Source organism: Myiozetetes cayanensis, unplaced genomic scaffold (assembly GCF_022539395.1).
Source record: "Myiozetetes cayanensis isolate MyiCay16 unplaced genomic scaffold, myiCay2020 scf10, whole genome shotgun sequence".
In the NCBI taxonomy this organism is placed as follows: domain Eukaryota; kingdom Metazoa; phylum Chordata; class Aves; order Passeriformes; family Tyrannidae; genus Myiozetetes; species Myiozetetes cayanensis.
In genome coordinates this window covers 18,663,105-18,680,724 of record NW_026086605.1, presented here as the reverse complement: position 1 = coordinate 18,680,724, position 17,620 = coordinate 18,663,105, and the positions used below count along the sequence as shown (strand labels likewise).

General features: G+C 37.7%; 1 protein-coding gene across 6 annotated transcripts in view; it reads left to right on the top strand.

Moving 5' to 3' along the window:
• MAPK8 (mitogen-activated protein kinase 8) overlaps positions 1 to 17,620 on the top strand; it is a 45,362-nt gene that overhangs the window by 16,532 nt on the left and 11,210 nt on the right. For 3 of the 6 annotated variants that reach the window (XM_050305606.1, XM_050305607.1, XM_050305608.1), the window contains exons 2-6: positions 6,161 to 6,327; positions 8,948 to 9,077; positions 10,305 to 10,363; positions 10,482 to 10,620; positions 15,377 to 15,542. In XM_050305606.1, coding sequence (XP_050161563.1) covers positions 6,206 to 6,327; positions 8,948 to 9,077; positions 10,305 to 10,363; positions 10,482 to 10,620; positions 15,377 to 15,542 — 616 coding nt within the window. In that variant the 5' untranslated portion in view covers positions 6,161 to 6,205. Of the gene's footprint in view, positions 1 to 5,575; positions 5,652 to 6,160; positions 6,328 to 8,947; positions 9,078 to 10,304; positions 10,364 to 10,481; positions 10,621 to 15,376; positions 15,543 to 17,620 lie in introns of those variants that run through there. The other 3 variants (XM_050305605.1, XM_050305604.1, XM_050305610.1) reach the window with 3 other exon arrangements.

The following is a 17,620-nucleotide window of genomic DNA, read 5'->3' as shown; positions in this document are numbered from 1 at the left end:
ACTGCAGTAGGAGTAACCTGAATATGGATAATTTCTTAGATAAAAGGATATATGGAATAAGGTGTTCTACACTATAGCATGGAAGGAATCCTGGATTTTCATATCATATTGTCTAGTGAAGGTATAAACTCACAATTAAGGGCAGTCTTAGAGACTTAGCTGTACAGAGCCAATGTTTCTCCACCCTTTAAGCTGTCAGTATTTGAGCCTATTCTATTTCCATGTCCCTAGTGGAAAATTATCTCTTGGGTTCCATTTCTTTGTCTGAACAGAAAAGACATCTCTCAAATGTATCCTTTATGTCAGTTTTTAATGCAGCCTTTGAAGCTTTCCTGTTCATTGTTACTGTCTCTAGTGAGGGGGACGCACAGAAGAGGTTGTAAGATATTTTGTACTCTTATTTAAACTGAGCGATCCTTTCTTTCACAAAACCTGTTCCATTGCTGTTCGTCGTCTGTGTGCCTGGAATGCATGCATTCAGATCACTGCATAAGCAAAGTAACCTTGTACATAATTGTGTGTGTTTTTGAAGTGATATTTGACTTAAAAAACCTAGCCTTGGTATCTAGTTGATGTGAACGCCAGCAGGTGTGATAGCCAAGCAAGTAGCATTTGATGGTGCTGCACAGAAGGTAAACACTCATAAGTCTAGTGGAAAGCACACGGTTCTCCAATTAAATTCTAATTGTGGATACTTAAACTTTCTGTGGTTAACCCAGGTGCATAACAATGTGGGCTCATGAGCTGAGCAAGTTTTTAATTGCCTGCTGTTTCAGCTAAACTTCTTGGAGTCCTGGTGCAAGTGAACCTGGATTGATTTTAAATGCTAAATGTTAGGTTGCCCAGATCCAGCCATAAATACACCGTGAGGACTGGTGTGATAACCATCTGTACCACGAGCTCTGCACAGAGTAAACCTCAACTGAGCCACATTGGTGCCAGCTCTGGTTCAAACATGTTAAGCTCATGTGCACCTTGCAGTGTGCTGGTTAGAGTTGAAGCTCTGTTACTGTGGAGGCCCCTTTTGAGCATTGACCAGTGGTATCATGGGTGTAAAATGCATTAAATAGAGCAGGGTCTGGAATGAGCAGCAAGCCATCTTTTTCCACCTTCTAAAGAAATCAGTCTATACACTCTGCAAAGACAAGTTTACCAAATATATTCCTATTGTTTATATAATTTTGCATTGTGAGTTTTGTTTTTTTAATCTAAGACTTGGCCTTTTTAAAGGTTTTTAATGCACCTGCAGTAGGGCTTTTAAACTGAAAACTATGTGTGCAAAGAATTAGCTCCTCTCTTTCCCACCCACATTTCTGTCCCCAAACCATCTGTTTCTCCAGTGTATTTAAGCTGTACTGGAAAGTCATTTTAACATATACTCTCCATACATTGTCCTCTATCTTGATTAATAAATTGAATGCTTTCTGTGTTAGAGGCAAAATTTAGTCTTGAAATACAGCACGATGTTATTTTCCAGATACCTTGAAGTCAGCAAGTTTATATAGAACAGCCTTGTTGAGACATACTAAGGTACATGGCAAATGTTTGCATATTTGGATATGAACATTGCTATACATGGGTTCTTTATTGTTTTAAATATGCTTATTTTAAAGCTGGGTGAAGAATTTTGGTCAATCATCATTGTTAGCATTATTCACTTGTGGAGGAGGAGGAGGATGTGTCAGTGAAACATTTTTTTATGGATGTCCATACTTCTCAAGGTTAGCCATGAAACTTTCCTAGATATATGCTGCTTGCATTTTCATGAAACTACATGTTCAGTGTGTCCATGTTTGTCCTTTTACAATTGTATCAGGCTGTAGAGAAGTGATGAGTGGAAATTGTTGACTGTCTGAAGTCTCCTGCAGGACTGTTGAATTCTAGTTGCAATTAGTGAATTTAGAATAAAACTTAGGCACAACCTTGCAGATCTCCTGAGGTATGGGTACAGTGTTACTTGCAATTCCTGCATTTGTATTGTGCTTCCTTGGGTAAATAGTACTTACAGCAGTCTGAAGAATTAGTAAATTAATATGGTAAACACACAGTACCATCTTAGGGTTCAGTTTTGAAATACCCTTATCTTGACTAATTGTGGGCTGGGAGTAAAAGGTTGCCATGTATTGAAATCTGCTTAGGCACAGTATTTTCAAGGAAAGGCACAATGGTTGATGTGGGAGAGGAAATTGAAGTTTTCTGTGGGATTATTCCCCTGCTGACAGTTGACAGCATTCCAGCAATTTGACAGTTAATGAGAAAAATGTATTATTAGTTTCCTCATTAATAATAGAAATCTGGAGTCTGCATGCTGCCTGTCTTTCCATATGTGCTTCTGCAAAATTGCTAGAAAATGGAACAAAATGTCAAATTTCAGGCAGGCAACTTTATCTGGTATAGCTTAATCATGTTTTAATGAAAGACGTTGAAGGCAAACATCATTTAAGAATCTTAAAAGTCTGACAATTTCTGAATTTAGACTTGCTTTAATATTTAAAGACTCAGATTTTTGGTGTTGTGGATCTTTGAAGCTAGTCTTCATGAGACTAGTCATCAGTAAATTAATAGATAGAAAAAAATTAAGTCTTTGGCCTTTTTCTCTGAGCTGCGTTTACAGAGTTGGCAATACCAGGCATTTCTGAGGATGCATTCATGTGACATGAAGATACAGGGAGCGCAAGGACTTCTGAGCTGAGTGGGAGCAAACCACTGAGTGGAAGTACACTTGGTTATAAAATGAGAGACTTACACTCTCATGGTTGATGAACAAAACTGTGTGGAAGTTACAAGACATTGAGGTGAGGGATGCAGAGGAGATGAGTGTCAGGGCTGGGTCGGTCTGAGGAAGCCGTAATGGCCACATGAAATACTGGAGGGTTGGAGGCAAGGGGCTCGTGTACATACTTTTTAAGACCTCTCTTTGTGCTGATCTGAGTGTGTTATGTCCAAGTGATTTATTTACATGCCACAATGGCTCCCCACAGAAAATGTGCAAGAAATGGCTTTTCTGAGAATGTACTCCATTTCTTCTGAAGCTGAGTAAGTCTGTTTTATGGTAGGAGAGCATGCATTTAAAATGAAGAGAGAGACTATACCTCTTGCTGCCACAGTACAGACAGATAATTTTTGATGAACAGCACATGGGGCTGCAGAAAAAAAAAGGAATAATAATTTAGATGCAAGTGGAGATACTCCCTCCTCACTTTGGGGATACCTCTCCTTTCTCATTTATTCACTATTCTCTTGTGGTCATGTTTTAACTGATACCATTTTTCTATCCAATCTATTGGTCTGAGGTGCTTTGAATTCTTTCTCTGCTTTAACCATTATTACAAGCCTACTTTTCAATCTCATGTGAAGCTTATGGGAACAAACTTCATGGATAATGGTGAAGGAATCAACTACTGTGATTCTGGTTGTACATGCTTTAGCATATGTTTAACTTGATAAAGAGTTTTCAGACTTGGAGTGGTGCTCTAGAGCTGCTGCACACAAATGTATATTGAAGTACAAAACCTTTTCAGTTTTATCAAGTATTTATTTTTCTGCTGTTTCTTGATTGCTTTTACTGGTGCATTATACCCTGACTTGAAGTTTCTCAGGAGTTCTTTAAACTTTTTTTTTTTTTTTCAGAGAGCAGTGAAACAGTGCAGAAGTTGTTTGGTTTTGCTGTATGTAATAGAAGGGGTGTTTGTTTTTGCTTGCTTCCTCATCTAAATGTTTCCTGCAAAAGCAGTCTTTGCACTGCAGAAGTCATCTCCCTGGTCTTGCTCTTTGCTCATTTTCTATAACTTTGAAATATTGCCAAATAGGGGTCTGAGAAACCTTAAATCCTCACAGTGTTGCAAGGGTAGTGATGGGTCATGGTAGTGGAGGGGAGCTGGCTGTCTGGGGAAGCGTCCAGGTAGATCAGGTCTCTTACAGAATACCCCCAGCTATTTTAAGAACATGTCTTGTAAGGAAGAGTTACTCAACAAGTTTTGTGACGAAAGGGGGAAGCACTCTGAAACTTTCTAGTAATTTATCTTGTATAGAGTTTAATAGATACATCAGCAACTAAAAAACTGAGTTTTTCAACTGTCAGTAGAAAGATACAGTGCACTGTAGGGTCTTCACTATTCAGCTGCAAGGTATGGCATGTTTTTTAACAACATTTTAAGGAATCCAGTATCAGGGAAAGACTTTTAAACCATAATCTAATAGTGCTTTTGTAGTATGTTATGTTTTTGCCATTTTATTTCTTTGTTCTTTACTATTTATGGTACTATTATGTTTGGTTTTGAGTTTGTTTTTTTGATTTTAAGTTCTAAGAGACCTGACTAAAGTGAAAGATGTAATTTAGATACCAAATCTTGTTACGAGCCTAATTTGTTTTTTAATTTCACCATAGGTACTGTCATAGTCTAGAGTGTGGGCCTTTTTCATATATCTTTGCAGAAGACTGCCTAGATGAGTTAAAGCTTTATTACAGAAAGATTACACAGAGTTTTTTTTATTACAGAAAGATTACAGAGTTTTTTTATTACAGAAAGATTGCACAGAGTTTTTTTTACCTTGATAAAAATAAACAAGGATTTCTTTTATATGCCACTGTGTACTAAAATACTATTATAAATTATGAAATGGTTAATAAATGCGAGTTTCTCTGTCCATATTGGTAAGAACACTTTACAGTTTTGCATGTGTAGCAGAGGACAAAACTTCAAGTCAATAAAATTTACTTGGTTATAATAATGTGTGTGGATGTAGGTAAAATTCATTAATATAAAGATATTACTTTCTAAGAGAGTAGTGTCTCTCAAGATCCTTTTCTTAAACTATACTTGCTTTGTTTCACTCTTTGATCCTATGAAGTTTACCAAATTGAAAGAAAATAAAATTGAACACTTGGCTTTGGCTGTTCAAAATATTGACCTTTAAACAGAGTGGTGTCAACGTTCATCTGGAAACCTTGGAGGGAAAGGAGCAGTCCTTCCTGCATTTGTTTCAGAGGAATTATCCAAAGTGAAGTATGAAACTTTCATTATCTTGATGCTGATACCAAACAGCAGAGCTCTATTTACTGAGCTGTTCCAGCTAATCCACATTGTTCAATGTCACTAGATCTTAATTAATTTTTAAAAGATCAACTCAAGATCCTGTTGTGTTTTTTTTTTCTCACCTGATGATGAACAAATGTAAGATTGCTTGAATTATTGTCTTCATTCTTTGTTTTCTGATTTACAGACATTTGTTTGGGTGATTTCATACTGTCCACAATAAATTTTCTTTTTCCTAATTCAGGATGGGGGTTTTTGTCATTATATGTTCGTTGGGCATTTTTATTCCAAAACTGTGTGCAAAAACATCTGTGATCAGAGTGTTGAGAAAGTGGCAGAATGCAAAGATATAGTGATAAAAAGTATAGGGAAGAAAGAGCTTGGGATGGTGTCATGTATTGCTAAGAAATTAGGCTTTTTGGCTCCCTCCAGTAAGCCTACATTTTTTTAATATGAGTGGACTTTGGTGGAATATACATCCTTTTTTCTTACTCTTGTTCTCTGTTTCTGTAATTATTGCTTTTATTCATAGGAGGTTGTATGTGAGATCTCTGACAAGGCCAGTTTTCCTTCTCTGGCCTGGACTGACTGTATGTGTTTCCACATCAGTGGCAGGTATTCCTGGCAGTTGTGACCAAAAGTATTTTGATGATTGTCATATCTGGAAGACTTGTTCATGATATTTATGGATATGTTAATGATATTTATTTATGGACTCATGCAACAATTCAGAATGGGACCTCTGGAGAGTGTCTGGCTCAAACCCTGCCCCCCTGCTGCACGTGTATATGTGAAGGGGTGGTAGGACTCTTCGAGCTCTCTGGATGATGTGTAGCTTCCTACCTTTTGATCTTCTGTCATTCCCACCTAAGATTTTTGCTACTATGCATTCACTTTAGGCTTTCTATTATTTTTGTCCTTCTAGAATCTTATCTTAGGAACACTTCTAAAAATAAAACATTTTGGACACATGCCATCTCATTTCTGCAGACATGAAAAATAACTTACATTTGCATGTTGGACTTATTTGGGAAGTATCTTTTGTGTCTTATAAGGAATTTTGCCTTTTGTCAGATTACATACAGTTGTAAAATCTTAGTTTTTCAAATTTTATCTCTTCATAGGCCAGAAGCAAAATTTGGATGAAGTGAACTAACTAAGTCGCCGTCATGAGTAGGAGCAAGCGTGACAGCAATTTCTACAGCGTTGAAATTGGAGACTCTACTTTCACTGTGTTGAAACGGTATCAAAATTTGAAACCAATAGGATCAGGAGCACAAGGGATAGTATGGTAAGGTTTCTTTAAAATTTAAGTGTACCTTCAGTTTTCCTTAACAGAATTCTTTGAGTTCTTCAGGTGCTGTGTGGTACTGAGCAGGAATGTGGAGAACTACCTTCTGTAGGCAAAACAGCAACAGTAACTGTTGGTCATTTTTCCTTAGCAAGGGCTATTGCTGTTGATTTTTGACCCAGGTCCTTTCCAACTTCTGAGTCAATGCCCTTTTGTGCAAATTCAACCAGCTGTGCTGAGTCCTGTAAACTAATGAGGGGGAAAAGAACTGGATAAAGACACTAATCCTGATCCATACTGCTTGCAGTGAAACAAAAGGGAGAAATACTCTTTATAATGTTTGCTGCTTGTAGATGCTTGTACTTCTTGAAATCGTTTGTTACAAGTCTGTTTCACTTACTTTTGTAATCTGTTTAGTCCCTAATACCTGGTTAGTGAACATTTGTGATGCTGTCATCATAATACGTAAATGCCTGATGCAGTTTAAGAAAATTATGACTTGACAGGATAATTCTTTGAATAAAAACTCTGATTTGTGGACTGAAAAGTGTTCAGTTGATTTAAGTTGGTGACAACAAGCTGCTTTTAGGCACTGTTTCCTGTGCAGTGGCATTGCCCCAAAGAGAAATGTTGATTTGAGCTTCTTGCAACTTTTTTGAATGTTCAAGAGAAGGATGTAGATAGCACAGGAACTTGCAGATTTTCCAATTTATTGTAACTCTTAAGATGCTAACCAGGTGTATAAAAATACAGAAGAAACATCAAGGAGAAGAAAGGAAGGGAAAAGCATAATCTCAAACATTTTTCCCTATAACCTCTTTACTACCTTGATCTTGACTTGATCAGTGTTATGAGGTTTTACAGTTTGGGTGGGTTTTTAGTTCACGTTTGTGTCTTAGCAGGGTTAAAAATAAAAGTGTGCTTAGTGCAAATGAAATCTTGAAGGCCAGTACTCTAGAAAGATTTGGTTTTGACCTGGTAACTTCTGGCATTAATATTATTTGGTCTCTAAGTAGCAGCATCAGAAAAACTGATCTGAATTTTATCTGAATATACTGCAGATGTAGACAGTCATTTGATGAGTTTGTTTAGTTGCTATAGAAATGCCAGCAAAGGCTTTAGATGTTGTAACTGTCCTTCTGATTGCCAGTCATATGTTACTACCTGTTTTCCAAGTTTATCTTCCTAAAGCTAAGATCCAAAAACTGACCATGTAATTACTGTGCCTTTCTCTATTTGCTGCTAGTGGTAATTGAAACCTTTTTAGTTAAACCTCTCTGCTTACCGTGAGGAGGACTGGAGTGCTCATGTGGTTAAATCTCGTCCATGTCTGGAGGAGATATGGTGCAATTCTTGTGACTTGGGTTGGGGTTTCTTTTTTAGTTGTTGTTGATATGTATTTGTGGTTTTTGGTTTGGTTTTGTTTTTTTTTAAAAAACTAACAGATTTGATTTGATTTGGAAGATACTAAGTAGTTGAACCAATACTGAAACAGGCTCCAAGGCTGCTGTTATGTATTGGGGATGTAAAACCAGGAGTCCCAGGTTGGTGGTCTTTCCTGTCCACCTCTTGAATGTTCTCTCATAAGATAATCCTTACACTGAGGGCAGGTGGAGAAATTCCAGATAAAGTAGAAAATGTAAACCAGAGAAATTTACCAGTACATGTTGTTCCCATTTTCTTTTACTTCTATAGTGACTAGAGGTTTTGATGATAAAAAAATAAGAATCATTGAAGCCTACATACTGTATAGAAAATCTGCTTTTTAAAGTAGTGGGTTTGGGATTTAATAGATGCTACTGTTTGGTGGCAGATGTTCTTCATACAGGTTTGAGTACCTTTCTTGATAAGAGACAAATAAACAATATTTTCCCTGCTGAGACTTTTTTAGTAACTGATAAATATTTCCTGAGTCTGTGTGATAGTCATCAGTTGTATTAGCTCTGACAGGAAAAGCAAACTGAGCCTTCCTGTCATGGAAATATGATATGTGAGGGAGTTGTCCCCAGTAACAGTCTTCATCAGTTAAACAGCTTGTGTCGCTGAATTGTATGACAATCTTGACATCAGTCTGCAATCAAAATGTTATTCTTTCTTTTTACCGAGTTAAAGCCAGTGACATCTAGATGTTAGAGCTTTCTTAAGACTTTTTTGTCTTGACATTGATGCTCTCATTGTCATCGGAATATTAAGCAACTACATGAGTGAAAGCATGGGACCTTTATATAACCTACTTTTCCGCTCTTTTCCTTTCTTTTCAGTGTGAAGATTTTGTGTAAAATGGATGTGCTTTTTATGTTTGAAGTGTTTTGGATCTTGTTTAGGCGGTATGTTCTTGGGTACCAATGAGTGGCAAGAACTCAATATCTTTGGGAAGCAGAAATCCTGCAGTATTTTGTAGAGGTTGTCATGTGTTAATATTCTGAAGCTGGGAAATATTTTTAAATTTTGAATCACTCGGCGTACGAGAGCACTTTGCTGTATTACACTCCCTAAAGCTGAGTAACACTGGAAATTTGGGGTTTCTGCAGACATGATAAAGTATCTGAAAAAGGTTGCAACTGCCACAGCTTAAAGGACCTTGGCACTAGGGATATAATAATGTTATTTTTAATTACAGTGCAGCTTATGATGCCATCCTTGAAAGGAATGTTGCAATCAAGAAGTTAAGCCGACCGTTTCAGAACCAAACCCATGCTAAGAGAGCCTACAGAGAGCTTGTTCTTATGAAGTGCGTTAATCACAAAAATGTGAGTGCAGTGTCCTTGTCCAGACGTTAAAGATTTAACTAGAAGGTTATTCTTTGTAAAAGGAAGTGACTTCAGGGGAGATGTTCATTACATGGTTGTATCTCCATGATAACTACAGAAGGATATATCAGAAGAGCTATTATTTACTAGTTTTAATACCTGCCCACTCTTTAAATACCCCCTTCAAAATCAAGAAGGGAGTCAGTGTTACATTGCTACATTTTACATGCAACTGTCAAATAAGAGGAGGATGATTGGTAAGTGCATCCTTGTCTCTATTGCCACTGCTAGACACATAGGAGGAAGAAGAAAAAGGCTGTAATAGGTTTTGTTTTTTTCCTGGTGCATGAATGAGTTTAGAATCTTGTGTTGTGACAACAGTAACTATGTTATGCTTATGAAGCTGTGCAGTAGACCAGATCACAGAAATGGGAAGAGAATAAGTGATAAATTTATCAGAGTTGAACTACAAAAGGCTGCTATTGGCCATTTTCTTCCCTCAGAGAAAGCTGTGTTCAGTCCTCCTCCCTTTCCTTCTTAATCCACCATCAGGAAGATGGCTGTTAGGGAGATAGGGAGTCATAGAAAACTTACTCTGTCTTTTAGCTTCTTGGGAAAACCTTATAACTTTTCTCAGATAGGGTTGGCTTATATGGATTCTCTGAAGGAAGTTTCACCTAATAGCATAATTTGTATGGTGATAAACTATTACAAGCCTGCCTGACTCTTGATGAGTAGTATCTTGGCTTGTTTCTGCACATCCCATCCATTCTTAGCATTGGGAAGTGTCCTAAATCAGCTCTAGGAATCTGTTTGTCTCTTTGGGTTAAGTTTTTTCTTCACCTCTGTCAGTGGCAAAGTGGTATCTCTTAGAGAGCCTTTGTCAGATTTTAATTTCATTATTCCTCATATGCAATAAAAATCTTACCTGGTCTCTGCAAACTGAAAGTAGGAGGAAGGGGAGACTGACTAACCTCCTTAGGTTTTAAGCTTTGAATGTCATCTTGTTAATGTACACAGAGTGTGATTTGTGGAGGAAAAATACTCCTTCTAAAATCATTAGTATATGCTACAGCACGTTAGGCCTGGTTGAGCCACTGAGCATCTTGAGCTTCAGTGCATACCAGGAGGTTCATATCAGAGTAATAGTTACTAGTTTTGAAATGTTGACTCTGCAGCTTTGCTATTTCTGTGGTGTAATTACACTTCCTCTACCTCTTCTGACAGATAATCGGCCTACTGAATGTGTTCACACCACAAAAATCCCTGGAAGAATTTCAAGATGTGTAAGTCTGATTTAAACTAAATCTGAGAATTTATTTTCAAAATATTCATGCCAAAGGATGAGCAAGAGAAAAAATACAATAAAATAGCCATATTATCTGATTTTTTTTTCTTCATAAGCTACATTGTGATGGAGCTCATGGATGCAAATCTCTGCCAAGTGATTCAGATGGAGCTAGACCATGAACGAATGTCCTATCTTCTTTATCAAATGCTCTGTGGTATCAAACATCTTCATTCAGCTGGAATTATTCATAGGGTAAGTGAACAAAACTGTGTATAATTTGCATTGCACCTGGTTTTGCTTTGAGTATTTAAAAGATTTAAAAAAAATCAGAAATAGGATCACAAAAGGTGATTCATAGCCTGTCCCATAGGCAGAGAGAGAAAGCTGAAAGGAAGTCATCACACTTACCATTTTGCAGGGTGGTTCTGGAATGAACCTTTTGAATGTTGGAATGATTTGATGATAATCTGCACAGAGCAAATAAAAGATTTTTGCAGTGAGTTACATTACCTCCTCTGTATAATGTTCTATTTTAGTAGTCATGGCAGGAAGGAATATCTGAAAGTATCTCTGCCGTTATTGTTTTGGTAACCAAACCTGAAATCTTATCTTTAGAAAGAACTGCCAATTTTATTTCTCTTCTTGAACTAGCAGAGTAATGAATAAGTACCTGAAACCATGATATAAACAGATGATAAAGACCTGTAAGTGGAGCTTGCATTACACCTGTCTGTCACAAAGCATTGACTCAGACTGCCCACAGGCAAAACTGACTACTGCTTTTTAAATAGCATCTATGTTGCAATCCAGTTAAGAAATTTTGAATTTAAAATTGCCTGCTCAAATTAAACATCTCATCTGTAATTCTGTGTAGTGTAAAGATTGCTTGAGATTGTCTGATTACAATTTTTTAAATAGTTTGAAATTGTTAGTTTGGGAAATGGTAAGCTTGTATTTCTACATTTTTATTGTTACTTTTTTAGAGAGCTTGAGAAGTTTTCCTTTCTGAAAGGATGCAGAAGATTTCATTAAACTTAGTTATGTGGGTTAGTTTCAATCACTGCCATATTATCTTCCTCATGGATGATGTACACAGCAAAGCAAATCACGAATGGCAATTTTGTGATTACCACAGGAATTGCTGGTAGAATGCTTGTCCAGGTCAGTGGTTCACCACATTGTGAGTGGGATGTTGAATGGCCTGCAGGCTGGATCTGGCAGGCTGACACTTCTGTTCAGTTTGCTGCTTTTCCCTCAAGGCAACAGGGGCAATTGTTTGAATAGAAAGTACAGTTTGAGTGGCCAAACATTGCTTCCTTTTGCTCAACTACTTCTAGTACTCATCAACTGCTTCATTCCAGTGAGGAGCTCAAGGAACGAAGGTGAAGCTTCTTGCAGGCAGTTTCCCTGAACTGCTGTTTTGGAAGAGATGGGCGAGGAAGAGTAGGGAGAACCATCACCTACAGCCAGACACTGTACCTGGTGCTGCTTGGTCTGCGCATGGGCATTGAGATAAGGCAGTGGGCTTCTTGCATTATTATGGGAATGCTAGGGAAGACTAGGTTGCTTCACTTACCGCTGTTGGCGTATTATGTTGCATATGACTGCATATGAGATTATGCAGCCCTTTGTGTCCTAGTGCATGTGGGTTTGAAATAACTGTTTTGTATGCAGCTTCACATTACCCGGTCTCTTCAATACTTAGGTATGCAAGTTAATTGCTGTGGGTTTTCCTCGGTCTTTTTTAAATTTGGAAAAATGTTTTGCATATTGTATGGACATCCCAGAGTAGGTAATGTACGAATATCTCTCTGTGGATCTTAGTGCAGGCATGAGGGACCTTCTGAAATGGTGCTTGCTTTCAGGGTGGTTTGGACTCCTGTAAAGTGGACATGGATCGTGAAGAAGTCACAGACATTTGTACATTTACAGAAAAGGAATCACTGCTCAGGTGGTTGTTGGGCAGTAGAGACTGCTTTGACGATAGAATTCCTGCCTCTGTAAACACAGGTTAAATCTTTGAAATGCTTTATATTGTACAGGGATAAGTGATGCCAAAGAGACTATGGATACCATTGCTATGTAAATAGTACCATATGTATGCATGAATGCTTTTGAAGGACATGTGCAGATACCTTTCACTTGCATGTCTTCCTGGCAGATTTTCAGCTGACAGCTTCTTCTCAGACTTTGTTAGAAGATTAAGTATGTTCAGGCAGAACATTACCCGCTGTGTGCGTTGTGCCTTTACACTTCAAGGTATAAAGTATCAAAATTCTGTTTCTTTGCGGAACAAGTTAAACGAAACCTCGGAAGTCAAGGAGGGCATGCTTGAAAAGGGCCCTGGACCATGTGGCTGCAGCAGTAACTCTTTATATCCCTCTTCTGGGCTCTCAGCACCACTGTCCTTGAAGTTCAAAGCTAATTACTTGGTTGAAACTCCTTAAACATAGCCTGCACTACTGTGGCTGCCTGTGGGGCATTCTGGCTACAAATCTAGTGTACTACTTTAGTGTTCTCTAAAGCTTTAAGCTTTTTTGGTGTTGGTAGTTTCACATGTTTTTAACTGGGTTCTTACGATTCTAACACAGCTGTGGGAATCTCAGCATCTCAATAGCTTTTTCAAACCTTGCTGCGTGACTGAAATCACGGCAATCTGTATGGGCCTTATAGCACTGGAGAGTACTTGCCATAGAAATAAGTGGGTTTTTCCTGGTGAACTGAAGGTATGGAACGAAGCAGAGATCAAACACAAAGAGAGTTTCAGTCAATGTCACTTGGAAAAGTAGTAGGGGGCATATTTAGTTGCCACATCAATGGGTAAAAATTTGATCTCCGTAAAGATTTGACTGTAGCTTTACACTGACTTTAACAGATTGTACAAATGAACATTACTGTGTTCCAAATATTTTGCAGAGATGCAGTTTCCAGACAGTGTAGAAGTACACGTTCACTTCTGTTTCATAATCTGAAAGGGAAGAATAATCAGCGTTTCAGAGTTGTGCCTCACTGACTTGCTGAGGGACACAGAGTGTCTCATTAGTCTTGCATGGGGGCTCTGAAACATTGAATTCTGCCTGATTTTGAGTACTTGACAAAGGGGCCTAATTATGGAAGCCCTTCACAAATCTTTTGTTAATAAGGAAAAAACCCAAAGAAGCCCTGAATTACCCTCCAGAGATGTCTCTCTCTCCCTGTCTGGGTAATAGGGATACAGATGTGAAAAATCTGTTTTCTAAGCACTGACATTTTACATTTTTAAGGTTCAGTGACACATCTTCTGCAATAGGTTCTGGATATATTTATACGGCCTAATTAACTTGATCACTCTTAAAGGAAGTTTGAGTTTGTGTTTATTTAAAACATAAGAGATACGAGTTCTGCATGAATTTGAATGCAGTGTTAAGTCAAATCTGGCCTTCATCATTTTAATCCTAGGCTTCATGACAGCTACATGGTGTGCAGAAATTAAGGATGGGCAGCATTGTGTAAGCTTTTGCATTTTGTCCTCGTAGTGATTTTTCTCTTGCAAAGGGAAGATCTTTTAACATTTTGAGTGTTAATCTTGCAGCTTTGAAGGGGATGAGTATATTAATACCATAAGCGTGCACCTGGGATTTTGCAATGAACATCCTGAAAATAATAGAATTGTGCAAAAATAAAGCTGATAATAGACTGTAGCAGAATCCAAAACATATATATTAAAATGGTTGGAGTGCCTTATAGAACTTGAGTTAATTTGTGGTTTTTGAGAATGCTTTAAACCAAAGTTGTCTTCAGAGACTTGTGCTTTTGTTTTTGAAGTGCATGTATGAATATGTATGCATGCAAGACTTTTAATTGCTCACTAAAATTCTATTGTTCTGAAACTCTTTTTTGTGATTTCCTCTCTCTTAAATGCAGTTTTCTTAGCTTTATGAGGATATTGCTGAAAGTACAAATGAAGACTACATAAATCTTGCAAATAACCACTTTTAAGTCTCTGTGAAACAGTGACAGATATTGCTACTTATCAAATGCCTGCAGCTCAAATGCTGGAGTCCTCTGCCATATCTCAGGTTTTTCTCTCATTAATCTCAGTAGAGTGTAGGCAGGAAGGATCTAAGTCTTATCTGTGTTGGCCTGTGTGCTGTGAATCATTTTATGATTGCTAAGTTATTCGGAAGTTGCTCTGTTTGTAATATGTGCTCTGTGACATTCAGATGTTTGTAAGATCCTCCTGAGATGATGATGGAGTATGCCAGTGTAGTGTCTGTATAAATAGATGTTGTAAAGCCGCTGTTGTCAATAGGCTTCAAGTGAAAAGAATAGTTGCCGTGTTTTTCACTAGGATGATCTAAAGCTTTATCAGCGCTTCACTCTACATTTTTCACTGAAATACAATGATTGTGTTGATTCTTGGCAGTTTTTCAATGGTGCCTTTTTGGGTTTGGTTGCCAAAATTAGTATAAAACCAAATCCTAAATGGGAAACTAAAACTATGTGTGGGCATGGAGATTTCCTTCCTGTGCAGAGAAACATTGATTCAAAAGAGGTAATGTAACTTCAACTAGCAAATAAACCTTCTACTTTTTACATTCATATTGTAATTCTAGTAATTCTTGTATCAGTATGATTATTGCATCAAATGATTTCAGCAATTGTCATGTTACTTGTGTTCTGCATCATAGTAATAATTATTGTTCCAGTGAGCAGTTTCTAGACCTTTCCTCAGAGCTAACACTTCTTACTAACCTCAATTTATTTCAGACATTGCTAATGTATCTTGTAATGCTGATTGTATTTTCCTTCTTTAATTGCTATATAAATCTACAAGCACAATAAAGGAATTAATTCTGTAGCCTGCTGAATGCACATGAATTAATGCAAGGGGAAAAAGCCTGCAGTTATAGCAATAACCTAGTTGTATGTGTGGGGTATAATGTTAGCAGTATTATCTTTTTAAAATGTGAACCAGAGAGTACTTTGTGCTTGTCTTAGCAGTCATATATGATGTTTCTTTTTAAAGGATTTAAAGCCCAGTAATATAGTAGTAAAGTCAGACTGCACTTTGAAGATTCTTGACTTTGGACTGGCCAGAACTGCAGGAACTAGTTTTATGATGACGCCTTATGTAGTGACTCGTTACTACAGAGCACCAGAGGTCATCCTAGGGATGGGATACAAAGAAAACGGTCAGCAAATATAGTCTTTCTTTGGCATAGCTTTTTTTTTTTTTTTTTTGTTTTTGGCACACCACATTTTACATGTTAATGTTTTTTTCAAGCTGTAGAAATTTTATAAATTAGTCTTTTGATCAAAATGCAGATTCTGGATACACCAATTTGTTTATTCAACTCAACCCATTAGAAAATGTTTGCATTTAATAGGAGAAGAAATTGAGGGCCTTGTTTATTTAAAAATATAAATAACAAGTGACATCCCTAAGAACTGGAAATATATTTCCTTAATATGTGTTGTATCTTGGTAGTCCTCCACCAGACTTTATTCCTGGTGAAGATGTAAGTTGTAATTCATCAGTAGATGTGTATACTAAATTGAATGTTAAATAACCTGTATAGTCTTTCAGGATGTAGGGAGCATAAAGGCTACTGAGGAACAAACAAGCTGAGACTACCTATTGTGGCATTTCCTTTTACTAAAACCAGCCTTCTTTAAACCTGTTGCACTCAGTTCTTAATGTTGCTGAAGTCAATAATATACTTGAGACAAGAATACAGAGAGTACTGTCACAAAGCATCGTAGATTCCTTGAGGTCCGTGACAAATTCCAAGGAAGTTTTACTTTGTCACTCTGCTTGCGTACATTTCAGTTCTCTTTATACTTGCTCTGTGGCCAGTCTGTCTCTCTGTATCTTCTATGAGAAAATAAGGAAAGGCTATCTCGTTTGAGGGAGCCACACAATCAAGTACATTGCGCATTCTCAATGAAACAGCCAGTGCCCGTTAGGAAAACAAACTGACATGTCATTCCTGCATTTCTGTTGTAGCAGCCCCAGTTCTGCTGCCATTTCATTGATATGCTGCCACTGTGGCCAGTCAGCTCTCTGGTTTCCAGCTCAGGCAGGCACAGAGGTCACTGGAGGTATTTTAAACCCTCTGCTGATCAGCCAGCAAGGCGCTGAGATGCCCTGCTGCTTTAGGCTTGGTGAGCTGTCTCCTGGGGATGTGAGCTGTGGCTCCTCACATTACTGACACAACTGGGGCTTTCAGGATTCCTAATATAGTCTGCAAACCTGCCTGGCAACTGCAACTGCATAGTCATAACCAGTGACTTCAGGTTGTGTGTGAATGGTGTTAACAATGAAAGAAGGCAGCTCAAAGGAATGAGAGTAGATCATTTTTGCAGGACTGTGGTTTATTTCTGTCTGGGTGGTTAGCGTGAATGAGAGGATGTATGTTTCTTTGAGTGGCCTCCATGCTTGGCTATTTTTCCTGTGATTTAGAAGTCACAGGTTGAGTACAGCAAGTTATTTTTTTCACTCCTAAAGTTTTGTAGGTTTGCAATTTTGTCCTTTTTTTCCCCCAAGGCTTTACATTGGCCATTTAAGGGACCACTAGATAAAAGTACCTAAAACTGTAGTACTGAATCATGCAACTGCCTTACAGGAGGAATTGATACAATAAAAGTCACAAGTTTTTTAACTCAGCTTGCCCAATTTAGATTTTTCTCTTAAATAGTAAGTAATTTTGAGTTGCAAAAGTGTGAAACGTTCTTTCCACTAGAAGGTTACTTAGGTTATTGTTGGTGTTAAATAGATGTAAATAGTGTTCCAGAGCATCCTGTCATGGTAGTGACAATCCTCTTCCTAAGGACAAATGACTTGTTAGTGCAGCAGAACATAAATAATAGTTTACTTTCATTTGAAGAACTACTACATCTTCCCAAAGCCAAATCCGTTGAAATTAGACAGGCACTTCTGGAGAATGTAAATCTGTGGACTGAGTCTGAAGACAGTCTGCATTTCCACATGTACTGTTCTCATCAAAAGACTATTTACATAGGCTGTAATTCTTCTCAATCACTGCCTGAGGAGTCTGTGGAGCTCCCATGACAAGGAGACAGGTATCAAGGATGCACTTACGTTAAGAACCATGGACTGTCCAGAGGCCTCACCTGTTAGTATGGATGCTATTATAGCCCCTTAAGCCAATAGTTAAATTAACTGTTAACTTATTTAATATAGAATTAAATATTGAAAATTTATGATTAACTAATGGTTGCAGGGTCATCTGGCAGTTTCAGTGCCCTG